The sequence below is a fragment of the Cyprinodon variegatus genome, unplaced genomic scaffold (genome assembly GCF_000732505.1).
Source record: "Cyprinodon variegatus isolate N-32 unplaced genomic scaffold, C_variegatus-1.0 Scaffold384, whole genome shotgun sequence".
Classification (NCBI taxonomy): domain Eukaryota; kingdom Metazoa; phylum Chordata; class Actinopteri; order Cyprinodontiformes; family Cyprinodontidae; genus Cyprinodon; species Cyprinodon variegatus.
In genome coordinates this window covers 408,162-425,612 of record NW_015150837.1, presented here as the reverse complement: position 1 = coordinate 425,612, position 17,451 = coordinate 408,162, and the positions used below count along the sequence as shown (strand labels likewise).

The window sequence follows — 17,451 nt, the reverse complement described above, 5'->3', positions numbered from 1 at the left end:
TTAAGAACTACAAGGGCAATAAATAAGTCCATTGTAAATGTCTTAATATCTTTCTGCTTTTGATTTAAAGAAAAAGACTCAGCTCTAGAAACAATAGGAAAAAAGAGCATTACTTCCATATAAAGTTTTTGGTTTTACTCTTTTGCTTCTGCTAAGCACTGTTATATAAGTAATGAGCTGAGCAGAAAAACCAAATATGTTACTGGTGAAGAGTCCATAAATATAATAATAACTGCAGTTTAAGCAGTTATAGAAAAACACCTTCATAGCTAATAATTGTGTTATACATTTTTAGCCTATGAATGAATGTTAAATGTGTTGTTTTTTCATAATTAGGTAATATAAGATAGACTTTATTCATCTCAAAGTGGAGAAATTCACTTGTCATATCAGCTAAAAGTCTCAAAAACAAGGTGCCAAACGTATACATACATACACACACACATATATATATACATATATATATATATACATACACACACACATATATATACATATATATATATATATATATATATATATAGACACAGATACATACATACATACATGTATATACAAAGACATACTTTAATAATCCCAGAGGGAAATTACTTCGCTAAATATATAAATATATAGTATTGATTGCATTTAGTGTTGATTGCATTAGTACCAATAAAATAAATGTTATAACAGTGTTGTTACTGTAATATTGCCTGAGCTTTGACCCCATGATAAAAGTTTTGAATCAATTCAATTCATTTATGTAGCGCCAATTCACACCACATGCCATCTCGAGGCACTTTACAGAGGTGATTCAATCAGATCCTACAGTCACTTTAAAAAGTGAAACAATTGTACTTTCCTGAACTAAAATTGTGTTATAAAGTTAAAAGGCAGTTGGTTTACCTGTTGATTCACCAGTGTTGATCCAGTCTGGGTTTGCAATGCTGGCTATTGCAAAGATATCTGCAGCCAGGAACAGACAGCCTGAAATGATCGTCAGTTTATCCATGTCGCCTGGAGAAGAACCGAAGAGTGACCGGGGAGGGGATGAGGAGGGGCGGGTATTTAAAGGTGAACCCCCCGGCCTTTCAGAGACTCGGGGTGGGTTGTTATCTGTCCAACCTCGCCCCCTTCAACAGTCGCCTGATGCTGAGGTTCTGCTGTGCATTTCTGCAGCAACGTTAGCCCCTTCGCGTCAAGCAAGCGTGAGACCCCAGCTACAAAAGGCTCAGACGTGACGCACAAAAGCATCACATCTCAAAAGCCCCGGCTGAAGTCCAGTAATGCGAAACAAAGGCTCAGTCAGCGCTGAGGCCGCGGACAGCTCGTGTTGTGATTCGGAGCAGCCGCTGCAGCAGCATCGGGTACAGCTGCGGCTAGCAGACAGCTAGCTAGCTATTTCCAAGATTCGGGCTCGGTGAGCCGAGCTGCGGCCCAGAAGCTGCTCGATGGCATTTCACACACAATGTCACACCTACTGAGGTCCTGGGGATGAGGACGTTAGTTCCTACACTCCGAAATAGCCACCTTTCCACGCTAGGTTCACAGTTACCCGTCAGGAAAACGGGAACCCATCACCATGTCTTGCTGAATAGAGTCGGTTCTCCTTCTCCGCTGGAATAGCATCTGGTACTTTCAGTCCATTAGCCAGCCAGTCAGCTGCCTTCCTCTCCTCCCGCTCTGGACCTCTGCGAGACGTCTTTCGTTCCGACTGTGAGTTTAAGAGCTCCGGGATTAACGATGAAACGGTGTCGTTATTGTTATGTTTTCCAGCCGTGTGCCCACCACTACCTCAGCCTCTCTTTCTGCCAAATGACATCAAACGAACCCCCCCCCCATACGCAGCCTCAAACACACACAGAACAGAGGGGGGCTGCAGCTCTCTTCTCGCGAGACTTTGGAAGAATGGGGGGTTGTGTTTTCATGAGTCCCCAGGTTTGAGGCAATTATTCATCATATACAATGGTCCTATAATGCAAAACACAACAGCGTGTCACAAGTTAGAAAAAAAACACAAAATGCAGGCATACTCAGCCAAATGATATGCAAAACACAGGTTTTCATAAAAACCTGGCTTGTTTTTAAACCACACATATAAAACGGCACAATGTATACTGCAACACGTTAAGATGTTTTTCTAAAGTGGAAACAAATATTCTTGTTCATATTAAAGTGAAAAATCCAGTCTCTTCCAAATGTGTGTTTTATTGGGATTCTGAAAGACAAGTAGCCTGCATACAACATGAGGGAATGATACGTGGTAAAAAGCTTTTTTTTCTGCAAAAAGCTAAAACAGATTTGTATGTAGATGTTAGTACATAGATTGTTTATAGATGTTGGAGATCTGCCTGTTTTACAGTGTAGTCCTGTTTCTCTGACTGTGACTGGCTGGATGTGCTCTCTTCATCCTCTGACATGGGAGTTGACTCGGAGCTCATCTGACTGCCTTTGTGTTTCCTGGACTGGGCCGCCTTTTATAGTTGCTTTTTGCATCTCTGCTTCTGTCTCCTTGAACCGCAGTCGGCCTCGGCAGATAGCCGCTCACACTGAGCCTGGTTCTGCTGGAAGTTTCTTCCTGTTAAAAGGGAGTTTTTCCTCTCCACTGTCGCTACAAGCATGCTTAGTGTGAGGGATTGCATTTGAGTCAATGAGTTGATGCAATCAACTTTCCTTAGATAGAAAACTTTCAATCAATTTGACTGCATGATCTGGTGAACTGTAAAATCCCCTGAGATGACATGTATTGTGAATTGGCGCTATATAAATAAACTGAATTGAATTAGTAGAAAACAATATGTGAACGTAAACTGTAAACACTGACCCACTGGTCAAAAGGGCACAAAAGTGCATGTGTTTCCTGTGGAGGATGAGGAGAGTCCACCTGCCCCAAACCATCCTCACCACCTTCTACAGAAGTACCATAGAGAGCGTTCTGACCAGCTGTCTCACTGTGTGGTGTGGAGGCTGCAGTGTCTCAGAGTGGAAGAACGTAATAAGAGTGGTGAAAACAGCAGAGAAGATCATCTGGGCTCCTCTTCGCTCCATAAAAGACTTTTCATCCTAGCTCTGCGTGTCCCGAGCCCGTAACACCATCAATGGCCCCTCAAACCCCCACCATGGACTGTTCTCCCTGCTGTCCTCTGAGAAGAGGCTTTGCTGCATTGATTGCAGTACCAGCAGATTCCAAAACAGCTTCTTCCACACCGTCATCAGACTGCTGAACCGTTGAGAAAACTAAATCATGTCACAGACTCTGCATCACACTGACAACACCAATCCAAAACACTGGATGATTTGCACCATATATATTTAATACTCTGAACTTCCATATCAATGCAGGGAGTTTTTTTTTTTTTGTACCATGTCTTTTCTCTGACACTGTTTGCATTTGATCACTGCTACACTTTAAGAAATGGAAAGGTCATGAAAGCTGTACAAAACAAAATTTCGTTTTGTACACAATGTGTATAAAAATGACAAAAGTTGTCCAAGTGAACAGAGATTTTTAACACAAACACTGGCATTCATTCAGATTGAGGTCTAGAGTTGACAGTCTAACCCATGAAGGTATTAGAAGTTAAACATTTGCCCCAGTCTGAAGTTTTTTTGCAGCTTTTAATATATATATATTTTTTTTGATTGTGCTTTATTTTCACTAGTCATTTCTTTTGCTTCTTTGTACTTAAAATCAAACATCTTATTTTTCAGTTTCAGGGTGATGTTTTCCCCCATTTGAGCTGCGGGTGGAGACAGCTCCTGCAGTCACCAATTACCCCCTGGAAACTTCTCTAATTAATGCTTTCTTTGGTCAACTTATTTGCTTAGGCTGTCTTTTCAGGTCTGGGTAATTTTACAGTTGTTTCATGCCCCTTTTATATTTAGATGGGGAACTGAACAAAGCTCTGGATACCTTTCATAACATGACACCGACTTAAACCTGAAATGTTGTTTAAGAAACCTTCCACATTGCTCATGCATTAATGTATATATATACATACAAATATATACACATAAAGTCAGTAGAATAAACCAAGAGTTTGTATCTATGAACTGTGAAAGGACAAATGAGAGGAATTATTTTTTAGGACTTCAGAATTAAAAGACTAGATCATATAAACGTATTACGGTCAGAAAAATAACCCAAGACAGTTAATCTAACCATAAAGTTAAAAAACAAAAACAATTATACACTGAATCCAGAATGTTTTTATTTTCTTTATGTACATTTTGAAGATAATGACACTCTGAAGTGCTAAAATGTCAAAGACCAAATGGCAGGTGTTAACTCTACTGACCAAACAACCAAACATGGTGGAGCACGAATTTGGATCAACAAATCCCAAATTTGTTCAACACTCATACTTTATCTGTGTGCTTGCTTCTGGGTCCCTCCACTGGCTGAGGAACAAAACATACCTTTTCATGCATGGCAAGTGATTATTGGTAGGACACAAAAAAGCTTTCACCTCTAGTGCTTGCATAGTTTTGATGTCATGTAATACGCTGGTGGAGAATATGTTATTTCAATAATGACAGAGAGTAGTTATCTTATTAGAACTCAATCACATTAGAATAGGGCTGATTTCAGATCAAGTTGCAGAATTTACTGCTAGTACTTTCATTTACATAGATATACAATTATGCTGCCAAAAACCCCCCATAAAAGATGAAATGCATTGTGATTCTGCAGCTCACTTTCTTTTATTTATGCCGTTGCATCAACGCTGAGGTACAATAAATGATCTCTGTGATTTTATTTTTCATAATTCATCTACAAATGGTGTATTAACAAGGTGTCCACTTGCTGCCATGGTCTTCTTTCCATCAACAAATTTTTTGGCTGCCTACAAAGATAAAAGAGAACAGTTAGGGATATAATTAAAATGATTTATATCAAGTGCAATTATTTCAAAATAGCTATAAAAATCTAAATGCATTTATTGTTATAATCGAACCACAGTAAAGTTTTGCAGAAACTTCCAGCCTTGAGCGCACACATAATTAATAAAATAAAAAAAGTGTTGTGTTAAAGTCTCCACAAGCCTTGAACTTTTCTTCCATCACTATGACAACCAAAAGCAGGTGTGGGCCAGTTTAATTCACGTCTTTGTATTCAGTCCCCTTTAGGCTGATAAAAAAAATGAAATCTAAAATATCAAGAACATCCATGCAGTAAGTGAGCCACATCTGGTAGTGCTGAGAGTGAAGCTCAGTGGATGGCAGCAGGTTTACTGTGAGGATTTCTTTTTTTTCTAAGTTTAAACTGAACCTATGTCTTTAAAAATATCTGTCTTTTTCTACACTTCTTTCCAACATTTTTTGTCTCCCTCCACTGCTGATAACCATACCTGGTACCCATATATCAACAGGGAAGGTTATAATTAAACTAAGACTAGAGCCAGATATTTGTCCTGAATGAACTTAAGAAGCTTGGTCCTTGAATCACTTGAATAATTAGAGTCCAGGCATCAACATAATCTGCTGCAGCACTTAAAACTAAAACCATTTTAGTTATTCAGAATTTATTTGCAGGGTAAATGCTATCCACCCTCTGCAGAAGGCATTTGTTAATAAAAATAAGAGAAACTAGATTTCACTAAATATTGTTTTCAATAAATGTGTTACTTTCTTATAGAAAACAGAGAGAATTCAGGAGGAGAAATTTAAGAGCCCATGTTAAAAAAAGGCAAGGACATTGGCTACTTGAGCACATTACAGTTCTGTTACCATGACAACACACCTGAGGTCAAATGAAGTAGCGGAGGCGTTGCGAATAAACAAAACATCAGTTATGAAATGTTAGTCCAAACGTTGCTTCTCAATGGTTTAAATTTGTTTTTCTCATCTCCGGTTTATTTATTTGTTTTTTCATCAAACCTCCTGCCTCCAAACACAATTTAGCCATTCACACATTTTTAAAGTGAATAAAATAAGGGTTGTGGGTCATATAAAAACAAAAATGGATAAGAATATTTTAAAACAACAACAAAAAAAAAAATCTGATGATCTCTTACCTTAACAACATCATTCTTGGTGATGGCATCTATGGCCTGGAGGACGGATTCAGGAGTCTTGTAGGCTGCAGTGCTCAGAGCCTGGGCCCCGACCTCCTCCATCAGGCCCTCAGAGCTCTCTATGGACATCAAATAATCTGCTTTCACCTGGTTCCTATGCAAAACATGAAAAAAAAAGACAGTTGAAAAAATGAAAATGTGTTTGCGTATGAAAGACAACAAATTTTTTTCATTGAGCTCACTTTGCTCTGGTGATGTCTGCCTCCGTTACACTTCCCTCTGAAACACCTCTCACCTGGGCAATGGCAGCTCTTATGACCTGCAGAAACAAATACAGTTAGAATAAACTGCGTGCACATGACATCTGTCTTTTTTTATTTTTTTTTTTATTAGCTTTTTACCTCTCCAGCAGAGTTGGCTTGTGCAATGGTATAGACGCCAAAAAGCCCAGAGTCCGAGTATGAAGCATTGAAAGCAGTGGCCTAAAGACAAAAAAAGAGGATAGAGACATTAGGATGGTTGCCTTTAGGAAAAATGCAACTTTAAATATCCTAATTTCCATGCACCAATAGACAATAAAAGAATATTCTACTGGAGTAAAAAAGGTAAAAGCTGCCATAAATCCACTGAATCGGACATCCACTGCTCCTCTGCTTACATCAAATGGCTGGGCTGTAGCTTTGGCAACACCCTGGCTCAGTTTACTGGAGAGGTTGGCGCCCCGCTTCACATGAGGACTAGCTCCCAGGATCCTTTGCAGCACGGTGAAGGCATTAGCTTCAGGGGTGCCCATCACACCACCCTCGCTAACGACCAGCGCGTGGACCAGGTCATCACCATTCTGCATGCGCAGTTCACCTTCATACAAATGAACAGCGTTAATAAAACTTAGCTACAAACTTATGACATGCATTATTTTTTGCCTTAATCTATAAGTTTGCTGTTTGATTAAAAACATTGTTAAAGTGGATTGAGTGATGCATGTTTTCTCCAGTTACATGATCAAAATGAGACGATGTAACAAATGTTACACAATTCTCAATTTAAACAAAATGAGACATTCACTGAAGTATCAAGGTAATTATGGCTTCTGAATGTCCTACTGAATCTTTAAATGCATGCGTGTATCAGCCAACACAAAAAACCCAATATCGATCAAGAAACTCAATCGACTGATGTTTTGTATCTCTTCTCTTAAATTAAATAAAAACATAACTAAAAACAAAAAATCTCACACTTCCTCCATGCAGTGCCTTGACAAACCCACTAGGGGTTGCTATTTCCCAATTAAATACCTCTGCTTTGAGGAACTCAGACCTCAAGACAAATGTTAACGTTTTAGGAGTTCAATGGTCACACTTTGGTGTTTTAAGGTAAAGAGACACGAACACAAATCCAGTCAGAAATTCACACACTCATCGGGATCATGAATTTCACTTTGGGCTTGAATTATCAGGGGTCTTTTTTTGTTTGTATTTTGGTTTCAGGCTGGAATAATGATTCAACAAATGAACAAAAACTGGATGTAGTTCTGGATTATATCTAAGGTCCATCGGATTGAAACACACAAGCAAAATATTGAATGAATCCCAAACTTTTTAATAACCTGTGATTTACTGAAAGTAATGACATCTTTGTGGGACCCAGCTACAACTGTGGTTGAGTAAGGGGCCACATCTCTCTATGACATCAGCCTGTTTTGTCCCTTCAAAAAACCCTTTTGATTCGGATTACTTCTCCTTAAACAGCTTCCTTTTTAGGTTTTAAGCATGATGAAATGCTGGGTCTGTAGAGGTAAGACACTAATTAACATTTTTAATGAAAGTGTGAAAATATTCAAGCAGGAGTTTGATTAAAACCCAGTGTTTTATTCCAACCCGCCTTGGAACATTAAACCAAGTATTTGTGGTTATGCTTTTATACATTTAAATCTGACCCTGTTTGAATTAAAGAAATTTGGCAGTAAATTTCATCTATTGCTGCCATTTAGAAATACTAATAATGTTTTCTTATTGTAATATGCAGGTTACATGTTCAGTAAAGAAAACTGCAGTAAATACATCTCCAATGGCTCATTATTTTTAGCATGCATTTACCTCCACGGTATGCTGCTTTAGCCACAGGTGCTCCAGCTCCACTGTGAGCGCTCAGAAGACTCTCGCCCACCTGCCTCAGGACAGAGTGATTGACACCTGGGTACATGAATGGAACAGAGAGCCAGTTTTAAATTCATTATACTGATCAGTTCTAAGGTAGCAACCCCTTAGGACAAGCTCAAATATTGTGAAAAAAAAGTAATCAGAGTGGCACAGACAAGATAGCACTTACCTACTCCTACAAGAGCCATTCTGCCAGTGGTAAAATTATCTTTAACAAAGGAGTGAAGCTACAGGGAAGAGAAGAATAAGCAGGAAATATATGTCAGAGTTCCACATAAACTACCAAACAACTTTATCACAGCTGCACAAGCTGCAAACCTTCATAATGATCATTCAGAAAAAAGAAACAAAAGATCCAAACCTGTTCAGAGGAGACACGACCAACCATAAAGTCAGGGCAGTACAGAGAGTTGGACAAGGCGTTCTTATATGCTGCTTCATGCAACTTCTCAATTATACCTTCAACAAAAAAAGGAAAAGAAACAAAAACAAAGACAAGGCTTTTAACAAAAGACAACGCAAAACCCTATTACGTTGAAGCAACAAACTTCAGTGTCAAAGAAAATCGAAAAAAAATTTTTATTAGAGAAAAATCAGATACCTTTTGGATGAATTTAAATTTGCTTCACCCTTTGATTAAAGTCCTACATAACAAAACACAACCGCACTTTGAACACCAATCTTCGCATTGCTAAGTTCATCATTGATACCAATGGTTGTCCTTCTAAACCAAAGTTGGGGAAGAGAACAATAATAAATAGGTCCAAGGTAACTTTGAAGGATTTGCATCTGTGGAGTTGTGCTGTTGGTGGGTTTTTTTCTTCTGCAGACAACAACCCTAAACATGCAGCCATGTGGTTCAAACCAATAAAATGATCAAATGTTGTAGTCAAAGTTAAGATCAATGTTCAATTTGGAAACCAACAATTTTGGTAATCGAAAAGGTCTTTTTAATGCATCCAGAAAAATGGGGGGGGAAAACCCTTCCCTACATGTATGAAACTGGTAGAATTATGCTCTAAAACATTCATAGCTGTATTAAAGAAGTTTCTGACAAACAGTTTTCCTTCCACTTTACAGTTATAGACTACTGTGGGTTGGTTTGTCATATAAATCCTAATTAAACACAAGAGAGGTGTAACAACAAGCAAAAATGTTGAACAGTTTGCTACGCACTTATCTGTGGACACTGTTGAGCCAAAGCCTTGTCAACTTTCACCCTGGATGTCAGCTCATCTACCTCCCACGGCCGAAACTCCTGAGCTGTGGTCACGTTGACCAGAAGATCCAACAGTGAATGTCTACACAAGGTCAAACACAAAGAAATAAATCAGGTTTTTTATATATATATATATATATATATATATATATATATATATATATATATATATATATACACTGTGTGCAGTATATAGAAAGCAGAAGTAAAACATACAGGTCATCTCTCAGGCATTCTGCAGAGTAGATGATATTTTCTCTTGATCCTGTCACACTAGATGTAAAAAAAAAAAGAGAGCACAGTTGACTAAAAGTGCAAAATTTTGATAATAAGAGATAAACTGTCATAGTGACTCTTTATTCACCTCAGGCTTCCTCCCAAAGCCTCCACACTGCGACAGATCTTAAAGGCAGATGCTCCCTTTGTGGTCTACAAAAAATAAAGATAAAGACAATGCATGCATAAGCCAGATGCTGAAACATCTTTAAAGAAAAGAGTCAAATCCTCTCACACACTCTTATATACATTACCAGGTTAGCGGCAAGTCGCAGCACATGAGAAACACCCAAGTTCTCCACATTCTCATGACGACTCCCAGCTTTTACAAACACACCGACACTTGATAACGGGGAGTAGTTTTCCAGTGATGCTATCACCAGACCATTCGGCAGTTTCGACACCTGAAGGAGCAGAGAAAAACAGTGTATAAAATCAACCCATAGAGTTCCACTGCTTTTCCCATCACATTTCAGAAAAATTGAAGTGAGCAGCACCTACTTGGACATTCTGAGGTGGAAGAGGTGCAGCCTGGGCAGGTTTTACACTGGTGAGGGGTTCGATCAAAGATTGGCCGCGCCTGGTAGCAGCGTAGCAGCGTTTCTGTGGGAAATATGGACAGAAGATGAACTGTAAATATTTGCTCTATACTAGGGCTGAAACAATTAATCGGATTATTCTTGATTCATCGACTACAGAATTACGTCAACTAATTTAGTCATTGATTAATCATTCAATGGAGTATACTCTAAAACATGCCTTTAGTTGACAGAATAACCCACTTAGAGCAGTAATTATGTCAAAATTGTAAAAAAAAAAAAAAATATGTGAACACTTTGCATTTAAGATAAAAAAAAAAAAAAACATTTTAATCTCTAACATTTTAGTTCCATCTGGTTTAATTTAGTTGGTTAAGTTTGGTTGTTTGATTATTAATCAATTATCGAAAAAAACAATCAACAGATGAATCCCTTTGCAAAACAATCATTAGTTGCAGCACTACTCCATATTTTCTACTACAAAGTTATGCATAAACAATCCTAAACTTAACATGAAAATATGCTTTTGAAATTCAAACATAAATTAGAGCAAAAAGATGAATATATCCAACAGCCCTCGATTTTACTTAAAAATACACTTCTCAAAAAGTTAAACTATCATTCAGAAATGTATTTATTAGTGCAATGTTGATTAAAAATCTAAGCCCAGATGTAAAACTAATTTAAAATCTGTTGCTATTTGCTAAGCTTGAAAACTTCTGTCCACATATGCTCTCAAGTCGATCTGAAAGAGGTTGAGTAGTTTTATAAAGATAGAAATAATTAGCCTTTAGAGATGGAAAGCTAGTAGAGAGATATCCCAAAGAACTGAAACTACAGTGAAAGATGACCATACAAAGTTCTGACAACTTATTTTTTTTACTTGGAATTTTTAAATTAAAAAAAAAAAAACTTGAAAAATATACTTTTCTTGTCATTATCAGGCAATATTTGTTTTGTTCCATATCTTAAATCCCAACAAAACATTGTTATTGTTGAAGCATGACACACTTCAGAGGGGGGGGAAAAAAGACTAACTCTTTCTTTTTTTTTCTCAAATGTTTTAAAAATATTTTTGTGTTGATAAAAGTCAAATAAACTGATTTCATACGTTGAAGCAATAGCAGCTCAGTTCCTACACAGTAAAGGTTCTTCACCTAAAATAACCCAACAGGTTCCCCTTATTGACATGTTGACTACATCCTGGGAAGATGATATGGGATAGCTGTTCCAACACATCAGTAGGTTGTAACAATGTTAGAAATATGTGATCTCAGTATTTCCCTCTGACAACCTTACAATTACAACAACTAAAAAGAAACGAGCTCAGAGATGACCTTCAGGTTGCGGCTAAGCAAAAGCAACGAAATCAAATTAAACAGCATCTATCCGTTACAGGATTTGTTTTTACTGTAGGGAATAACTACTGTTATCATGTAAAATTACTGGTCTGTTTAACTGATCCAATTACACAGGCTGGTTTTACTGAACATAAGGGAAGCTAGTTAGCCATCTTGCTAATAGGTGGAGCTAAATGCTACTTCAACTTCTAACCAGGTTAAGAAAAAGAACTACACGTATTTAAGCCTTTCTTATTAAACTGCTAATAGATTAAAAAAACAACAACACAAAACTAACCGACAAATTGTTCAGAGAGCGGACTCCTTTCATGACTCCCGGTTCTCTCCTTCAGCCGGTAGAAAGACACATATGGCGGAGGACTGACCCACAATGCACAGCGCCTCACGTCACCCGGATTTCAAAATAAAATATTCGAAACAAATCTAATAAAAATGTTAATTTGTGAGTCCATTCCATGCTAGAATCGACACTTAATTTATATAGCTGATTTGGGTAAATGTTTTTTTTTTTTTATTATTATTAAGAAAATATATAAGAGGAACATGTAAATGATTTATATAACAAAATAGACATTTCTAACCATAGAAAAACAACAAAAAAATGAAATAGAATAGAAATAACATGCTGACAAAAGCTTCTGGTTTACATAATCCCAATTCACCTAGACCAGCTTGTTTGAGATATTTCAAGGCTTGTAGATGAAAAAGCACCCAAGAGTGAAAATATATCAGGTGCCTATATGTGGTCATTACAAGTTGGATCTATATTGACTGTCTATGGTTATATCTGCACATTTTATCTATTTCAGACTTGAATGTTATTATATATATATATATATATATATATATATATATATATATATATATATACACACACACACAATGTTCCTTAACAGCAGTTTGGTTTAAGTACAGTCATGTTTTATTTGGTTCCGCACATGTAGTGCTGTATATGACCAGCAGGGGGAGTCTTGTATTGACTTTCTCCTCAGTCACTACAAGCTTACATTAGCTCATTTATTCAATTGACCCCTTTTTCAGGGCTTTTACATCTACTTGTTTTTAGTTTTTGATTATTGGTTTCTAAAAAAGAAAAAACCAACAACCAAAAGGACGAAGCACATGATAATATCGGTCAATGTAATTAGAGTACTTAGATGAATCTGTTTATTAATAAAAGCATACATTTAAATAACATTTGTGAAGACAACACTTAACCAGAAAATAATTATAAATGTTAAAAATATTAAGCTTAAATAACCTAAACATACTTTTAAAATGGTCTTTCATTTAATTATACATCTTATGTTGTTACATAATATTGGTTTAATATATCCTGGAGTACTGATATGTTTCTGATACATTTCGGCTTTCATATACTGACCAAAAATATATTAGCTTTTCTCTGTAATTTGAGACCGAATTCAAAAGTATACTTTTATTATATTCCACCAAGTAAGAATTTTATTACACTTTGCTCCAAAAAAAAAATAAAAATCTGTAAGCCAAGTTTTCTTGAGGCTCTCTGCTGGAATTTTTGACAGACCAATTAAAGGGTGTTAAATGGCTTAGTGGAAGGATATTGCATTGGATTTCAATATAATGTCGAGCTAAATATAAATCTGGAAACAGTGCCATACTTTTGCCTTCAGCACCATTACTCTGACAGCCTTTAATAAAATCTAGTACATGCCACAGAACTTATACTTTAACAGAGTCCACATCTTTTATTTTGTAGATATAAAATTCTTTGGGATGGGTAAAAAAAATTAAAATAATTTTATAATGTGATATATTCAAACTCCCATGCAAACTTATATTAAAGTTATTTATTTACTGTAAATGAACTCTACATTTACCAACATGAAGTACTCGCAACATTACAAAAATAAATTCTACAGATCACAGGTTGAAAAGACAATCCTTCAGAAAATACAAAGTTTCATTACAAAAGACTGCTCACAGGTCTCCCTCCTTGCCTCGCACACCAATGGCAACATACCAAAAATAAAATAATTCACAATGTAATGTACCTCACAGAACTTTAACATCTTTAGACAGGTCTTCAAAATACATAATACAGTATGTTGGCCAGAAACTTCTTCAGTTTATGGCACCCAGATGTCAACAAGGAACCGTAAATGGTTTAACACTGAACAGAGCAAAAGTCCATACTGGTGAAGAGACTGTGGGTCAGTAACTTGAGATCCTGTGAGAAAACATCCTGGAGTAGCCAAAGTGACTCAGTGTAACTCCATAAGGCATTATATTTTAGAACCAACCGGAAAACCCAAGCTGCTCCTTTTGCGACTCCTCCAGGCTCCTTTGTCAAGCAGCCTCAACAAGCATGTTGTTATACGGTTGTTTGATGGAGCGCAAATGATCTTAAACCACTGAAGTGTTTCCACTCAATGTCAGGCTTCAGTTTTCACTTGGCGTGGCAGGACCACTGCTTATATGGACATTCTTCATCAGCTGCAGAGATGCACAGCTGAGCCAGCTACGACTGGTGGGCATCTCCCCGACAATCTCCCAGGCATCAGTTTCTTCACAGTACCGTTCAATAGTGTCATGATATCTGTACAAAGGATAAGAATAAAAAAAGGCAACAATGAAATTAGAAACTACAGATTAAGTATCTCTAAGAATTAAATCCTCAATTATAGAAAGGACTGACTCACCTGTCCCAACCCTCTTCACCTCCTAAAACATAAATCTTTCCATCCACTACAGCAGCCCCCGGCCGGTAGCGGCGCTCCTTCATGGGAGCGCACATCGTCCACTGATTGGTTTTTGGATTGAAACACTCGACTTTATCAGTGTTTTCAGTTGAGGCATGCCACCCCCCTAAAAAGCAACCATCTAATCAGAAAAGACCCCAACTTTGCGGGAAAAAACTAAAACAAGAGGAACGACAGCGTTACCTATAACGTAGAGCCTTCCTTTCAGCGTACAAGCAGCTGAACCAGACCGTGCAATCTGCATCGGGGCGACCTCTGTCCACACTGCAGTTTTGGGGTTATAGACCTGAGCGAGGTCAGTGCCGTCTCCATCCTCAAGAACTGCGCCTCCTACCAGCATCAACAGAAAACTGTTAACATTTATATCCTTATGGTTAAACATTAAGAACCTTATGCACGTTCCCTACCAGTGACGTAGAGCAAACCATCCAAGGCAACAACTGCAGGGCTTGTAACGGCCATTTTTACAGATGGTGTAAACTGCCAGGAGTTGGTGCGGGGATTGTAGCACTCCACTGAGCTCAGACGCCCTCGGCCCTCCCAGCCTCCGACGGCGTAAACAAAGCCATCCAGCATGGCTAGACCTGAAACAGACCTGCACTGTTAAAAGGCTTTTATTCAAACTGAACCACTCAGATTCATGCTTCAGAAGTGACCACCACAACACTGAGCAAGCCTTGTGTCAACAGTTTGAAACACATTTCTTTACTACTTAGACCTACTTTTAGCAGTGATTAGGGACGCGAGTAAAAAAAATAAAATAAATGAATGCATACTGAAATAAATCAGCCTGCATCTAAAATCCCCAATATAAATGAGTCGATAGTAATAATCCACTTAGATTTACCTCCTTTTAAAGTTTATGTAACTTACTGGTTACTGACAAATGGGCAAGTCTTTCTGGTGCCAATTATTGATGACTTCCACTTGATCAAGACTTTTCTGACATTCCATAACAGAAAATCAGTGATAAACTAGGTATGTTTCATCCTGATATTGTTCAATATTGTATAGGTGAATAATCAGAGCTAAAACATCATATGGGAAAGAAGAAGTTGGATTGTATAAAACAATATTTGGTGTGTGTAACTCTTGTAGGGTTATCTACTAAAACATAGATGTGTAAAAGCCTGACAGAAGGAATTTTAGTCGAAAGGTTTTGTGTTTATAGTTCATAATATTCTTGAATTCAAACCTAACAGACTGAAGCAATTAAAGATCATAACAGCTTTAATATATTAGCAAAGACCCCACAATCAAACCATAATCCCAAGTGATTAGAAACATGCTCATAAAAAAGGTCCAATGTGCCACCATCTCTTCATAATCTGTCCTATAAGTTTTAATTTGTTAAGCTGGAATATATATGAATCACACTTTAGCAGAAGGTAAGCCGTTAGTACACAGCAGGAAATACTGTGATGAGGCTTTCCTACCCAACTCAGAGCGAGCTACGTTCATAGGAGCCATCTCTATCCAGGAGTCAAAGCAGGGGTCATAGCGCCACATCTCTCTGCTGGCTGAGCCATCTGGGAACTCTCCGCCCGCCAAATATAGCGTCGAGTCTACGTAAGCATGGAGGAGAAACATGAAAAACAAACTTTCATGCTGGAGATGATTCAGCTTAGTATTTAGCAAAGGAATAAGAAAGAGCAATTAACGATTATTGCATTATAATGCAAATCGATGGATCTGTCAATTATTTTTCCTTAATAATCGGATAGCCAAGTCTTTTTATGTAATTAAACCAGGTGAAACTAAAACTATTTCACTTTTTTTTATTTTTAAGGTTTTTTTATTATTCCTTTTTTTTTTAATCTAAAATGAGATCTATATATCTTTTACAATTTTGATAAAATTACTGCTCTAAGCAGGTTTCTCTGTCAGCTAAAGGCAAGTTAAAGAGTCTCTATAATCCAGTTGACAATCAATCGATTACTAAATTAGTTGACTATTATTTAAATGATTGATCAACCCGATTGCTTCAGCTCCAGAGAGAAATTCACCTGAGACGACAAGACCGTGTTTGCTGACTGCGAAGGGCAAACAGGCCAGGTTCTTCCAATGGTTCGTCACGGGATCAAAACTCTCCACGCTGCGCAGCACCACCTTGTCGTCCTCTCCACCTACAGTCACGATCACCTCAACGGTTCCTGTTGACACAACAACAAGTGGGAGAACATAGCTGAGGCCTTGTGGCTTTAGGATGTGAACAAAACCAAAAATGTCATTCATTATCTGTGGAAAATACAATTTCACAGTTTATAGTAATTTCCCTTTTCGTGCCGCTGATGAATGAAGAATTGGACAGAAGTATTTTTAATTAAAATGCAAACAGGTAATACCTTATTTTTTTGGACCCGTCAAATTGAAAAATGACTTACTTTATTTATTGGATCACCTACACCTTTGCATGGTGATGGAGCTCTAGTTCATTAAGTGGTGGTCCCAGAAAGCTGCGTTAAGGAACCAGTTTACTGCTTCTAGTGATATAAAATAGTTTTGCACTCACTCAAAGGAAGAAAAATAATATTAAAGGATAAACACAAAAACGCGAACTCGCCAACACATCTGTGACCCTAACCTGTCCAACAAGAAAGGGTGAGCAACAGCATGAGAAGAAGCCAGTAGGCCCTTTGGTAACTGTGAGGGAGCTGCAGTTCAGAGAACATGTCAAAAGTACAACTTTAATAAATCTGGCTTATAAAAGCAAAGTATGAATGTAGAATCCCATTAACCCTTTATATGGCAATTTACCATTTTTGATCACTTGCATACCCCTTACAAATGGAGTCCCCCCCCCAGTGAATTCTAGAATCACAAGATCTATATCCATCCATTCATCAAAGATACTGCTGCATGGCTGTACATCTTATTCTGGCATTTGACCAATAAGATGAATGTTTGAATGATATATTACCTACTGGAAATTGAGTTGGGGAAAAAAAGTTAGGAAAAATAAAAAGTAAAAAGCTAATTGAAAAGTTAAAAAGGTAATGACCCTAGTTAATTATATTTAGATTTATAAACTAAAAGATTTACACTCACCGGCCACTTTATTAGGTACACATGTCCAACTGCTCGTTAACACTTAATTTCTAAGCAGCCAATCACATGGCGGCAACTCAGTGCATTTAGGCATGTAGACATGGTCAAGACA

At 37.5% G+C, this 17,451-nt stretch overlaps 3 protein-coding genes across 3 annotated transcripts in view; all 3 read right to left on the bottom strand.

Moving 5' to 3' along the window:
* LOC107092539 (chromosome unknown open reading frame, human C16orf52) overlaps positions 1-1,826 on the bottom strand; it is a 31,483-nt gene extending 29,657 nt beyond the window's left edge. The window contains exon 1 of the mRNA XM_015387070.1: positions 886-1,826. Within this exon, the coding sequence (XP_015242556.1) occupies positions 886-991 (106 nt within the window). The 5' untranslated portion in view covers positions 992-1,826. The remainder of the gene's footprint in view (positions 1-885) is intronic.
* Positions 1,827-4,192: 2,366 nt separating this feature from the next.
* On the bottom strand, positions 4,193-11,930 carry LOC107092516 (cytochrome b-c1 complex subunit 2, mitochondrial-like). The gene is made up of 14 exons (XM_015387037.1): positions 11,828-11,930; positions 10,152-10,253; positions 9,905-10,054; positions 9,739-9,803; positions 9,591-9,647; positions 9,332-9,456; positions 8,517-8,614; positions 8,325-8,382; positions 8,093-8,188; positions 6,655-6,854; positions 6,398-6,478; positions 6,239-6,315; positions 5,997-6,150; positions 4,193-4,826 (listed from the first exon to the last, which is right to left on the bottom strand). The coding sequence occupies exons 1-14, from the start codon at positions 11,858-11,860 to the stop codon at positions 4,743-4,745; spliced, it is 1,380 nt and encodes a 459-aa protein (XP_015242523.1). The 5' UTR covers positions 11,861-11,930; the 3' UTR covers positions 4,193-4,742.
* A 1,347-nt stretch (positions 11,931-13,277) lies between these two features.
* LOC107092522 (kelch-like protein diablo) overlaps positions 13,278-17,451 on the bottom strand; it is an 8,643-nt gene continuing 4,469 nt past the window's right edge. The window contains exons 7-12 of the mRNA XM_015387046.1: positions 16,298-16,444; positions 15,728-15,856; positions 14,699-14,875; positions 14,475-14,621; positions 14,232-14,397; positions 13,278-14,128 (exon numbers count right to left, since the gene is read on the bottom strand). Coding sequence (XP_015242532.1) covers positions 13,972-14,128; positions 14,232-14,397; positions 14,475-14,621; positions 14,699-14,875; positions 15,728-15,856; positions 16,298-16,444 — 923 coding nt within the window. The 3' untranslated portion in view covers positions 13,278-13,971. The remainder of the gene's footprint in view (positions 14,129-14,231; positions 14,398-14,474; positions 14,622-14,698; positions 14,876-15,727; positions 15,857-16,297; positions 16,445-17,451) is intronic.

Bases quoted from the DNA above. Each gene is read 5' to 3' on its own strand.
- LOC107092516 (XM_015387037.1), bottom strand. From the start codon at position 11,860: ATGAAAGGAGTCCGCTCTCTGAACAATTTGTCG. The intron at 9,804-9,904 runs GTAATGTATATA...TATTTTTTGTAG, and splicing joins TGCGACTTGCCGCTAACCTG to ACCACAAAGGGAGCATCTGC. The intron at 6,479-6,654 runs GTAAGCAGAGGA...TTTTGTCTTTAG, and splicing joins CTACAGCCCAGCCATTTGAT to GCCACTGCTTTCAATGCTTC.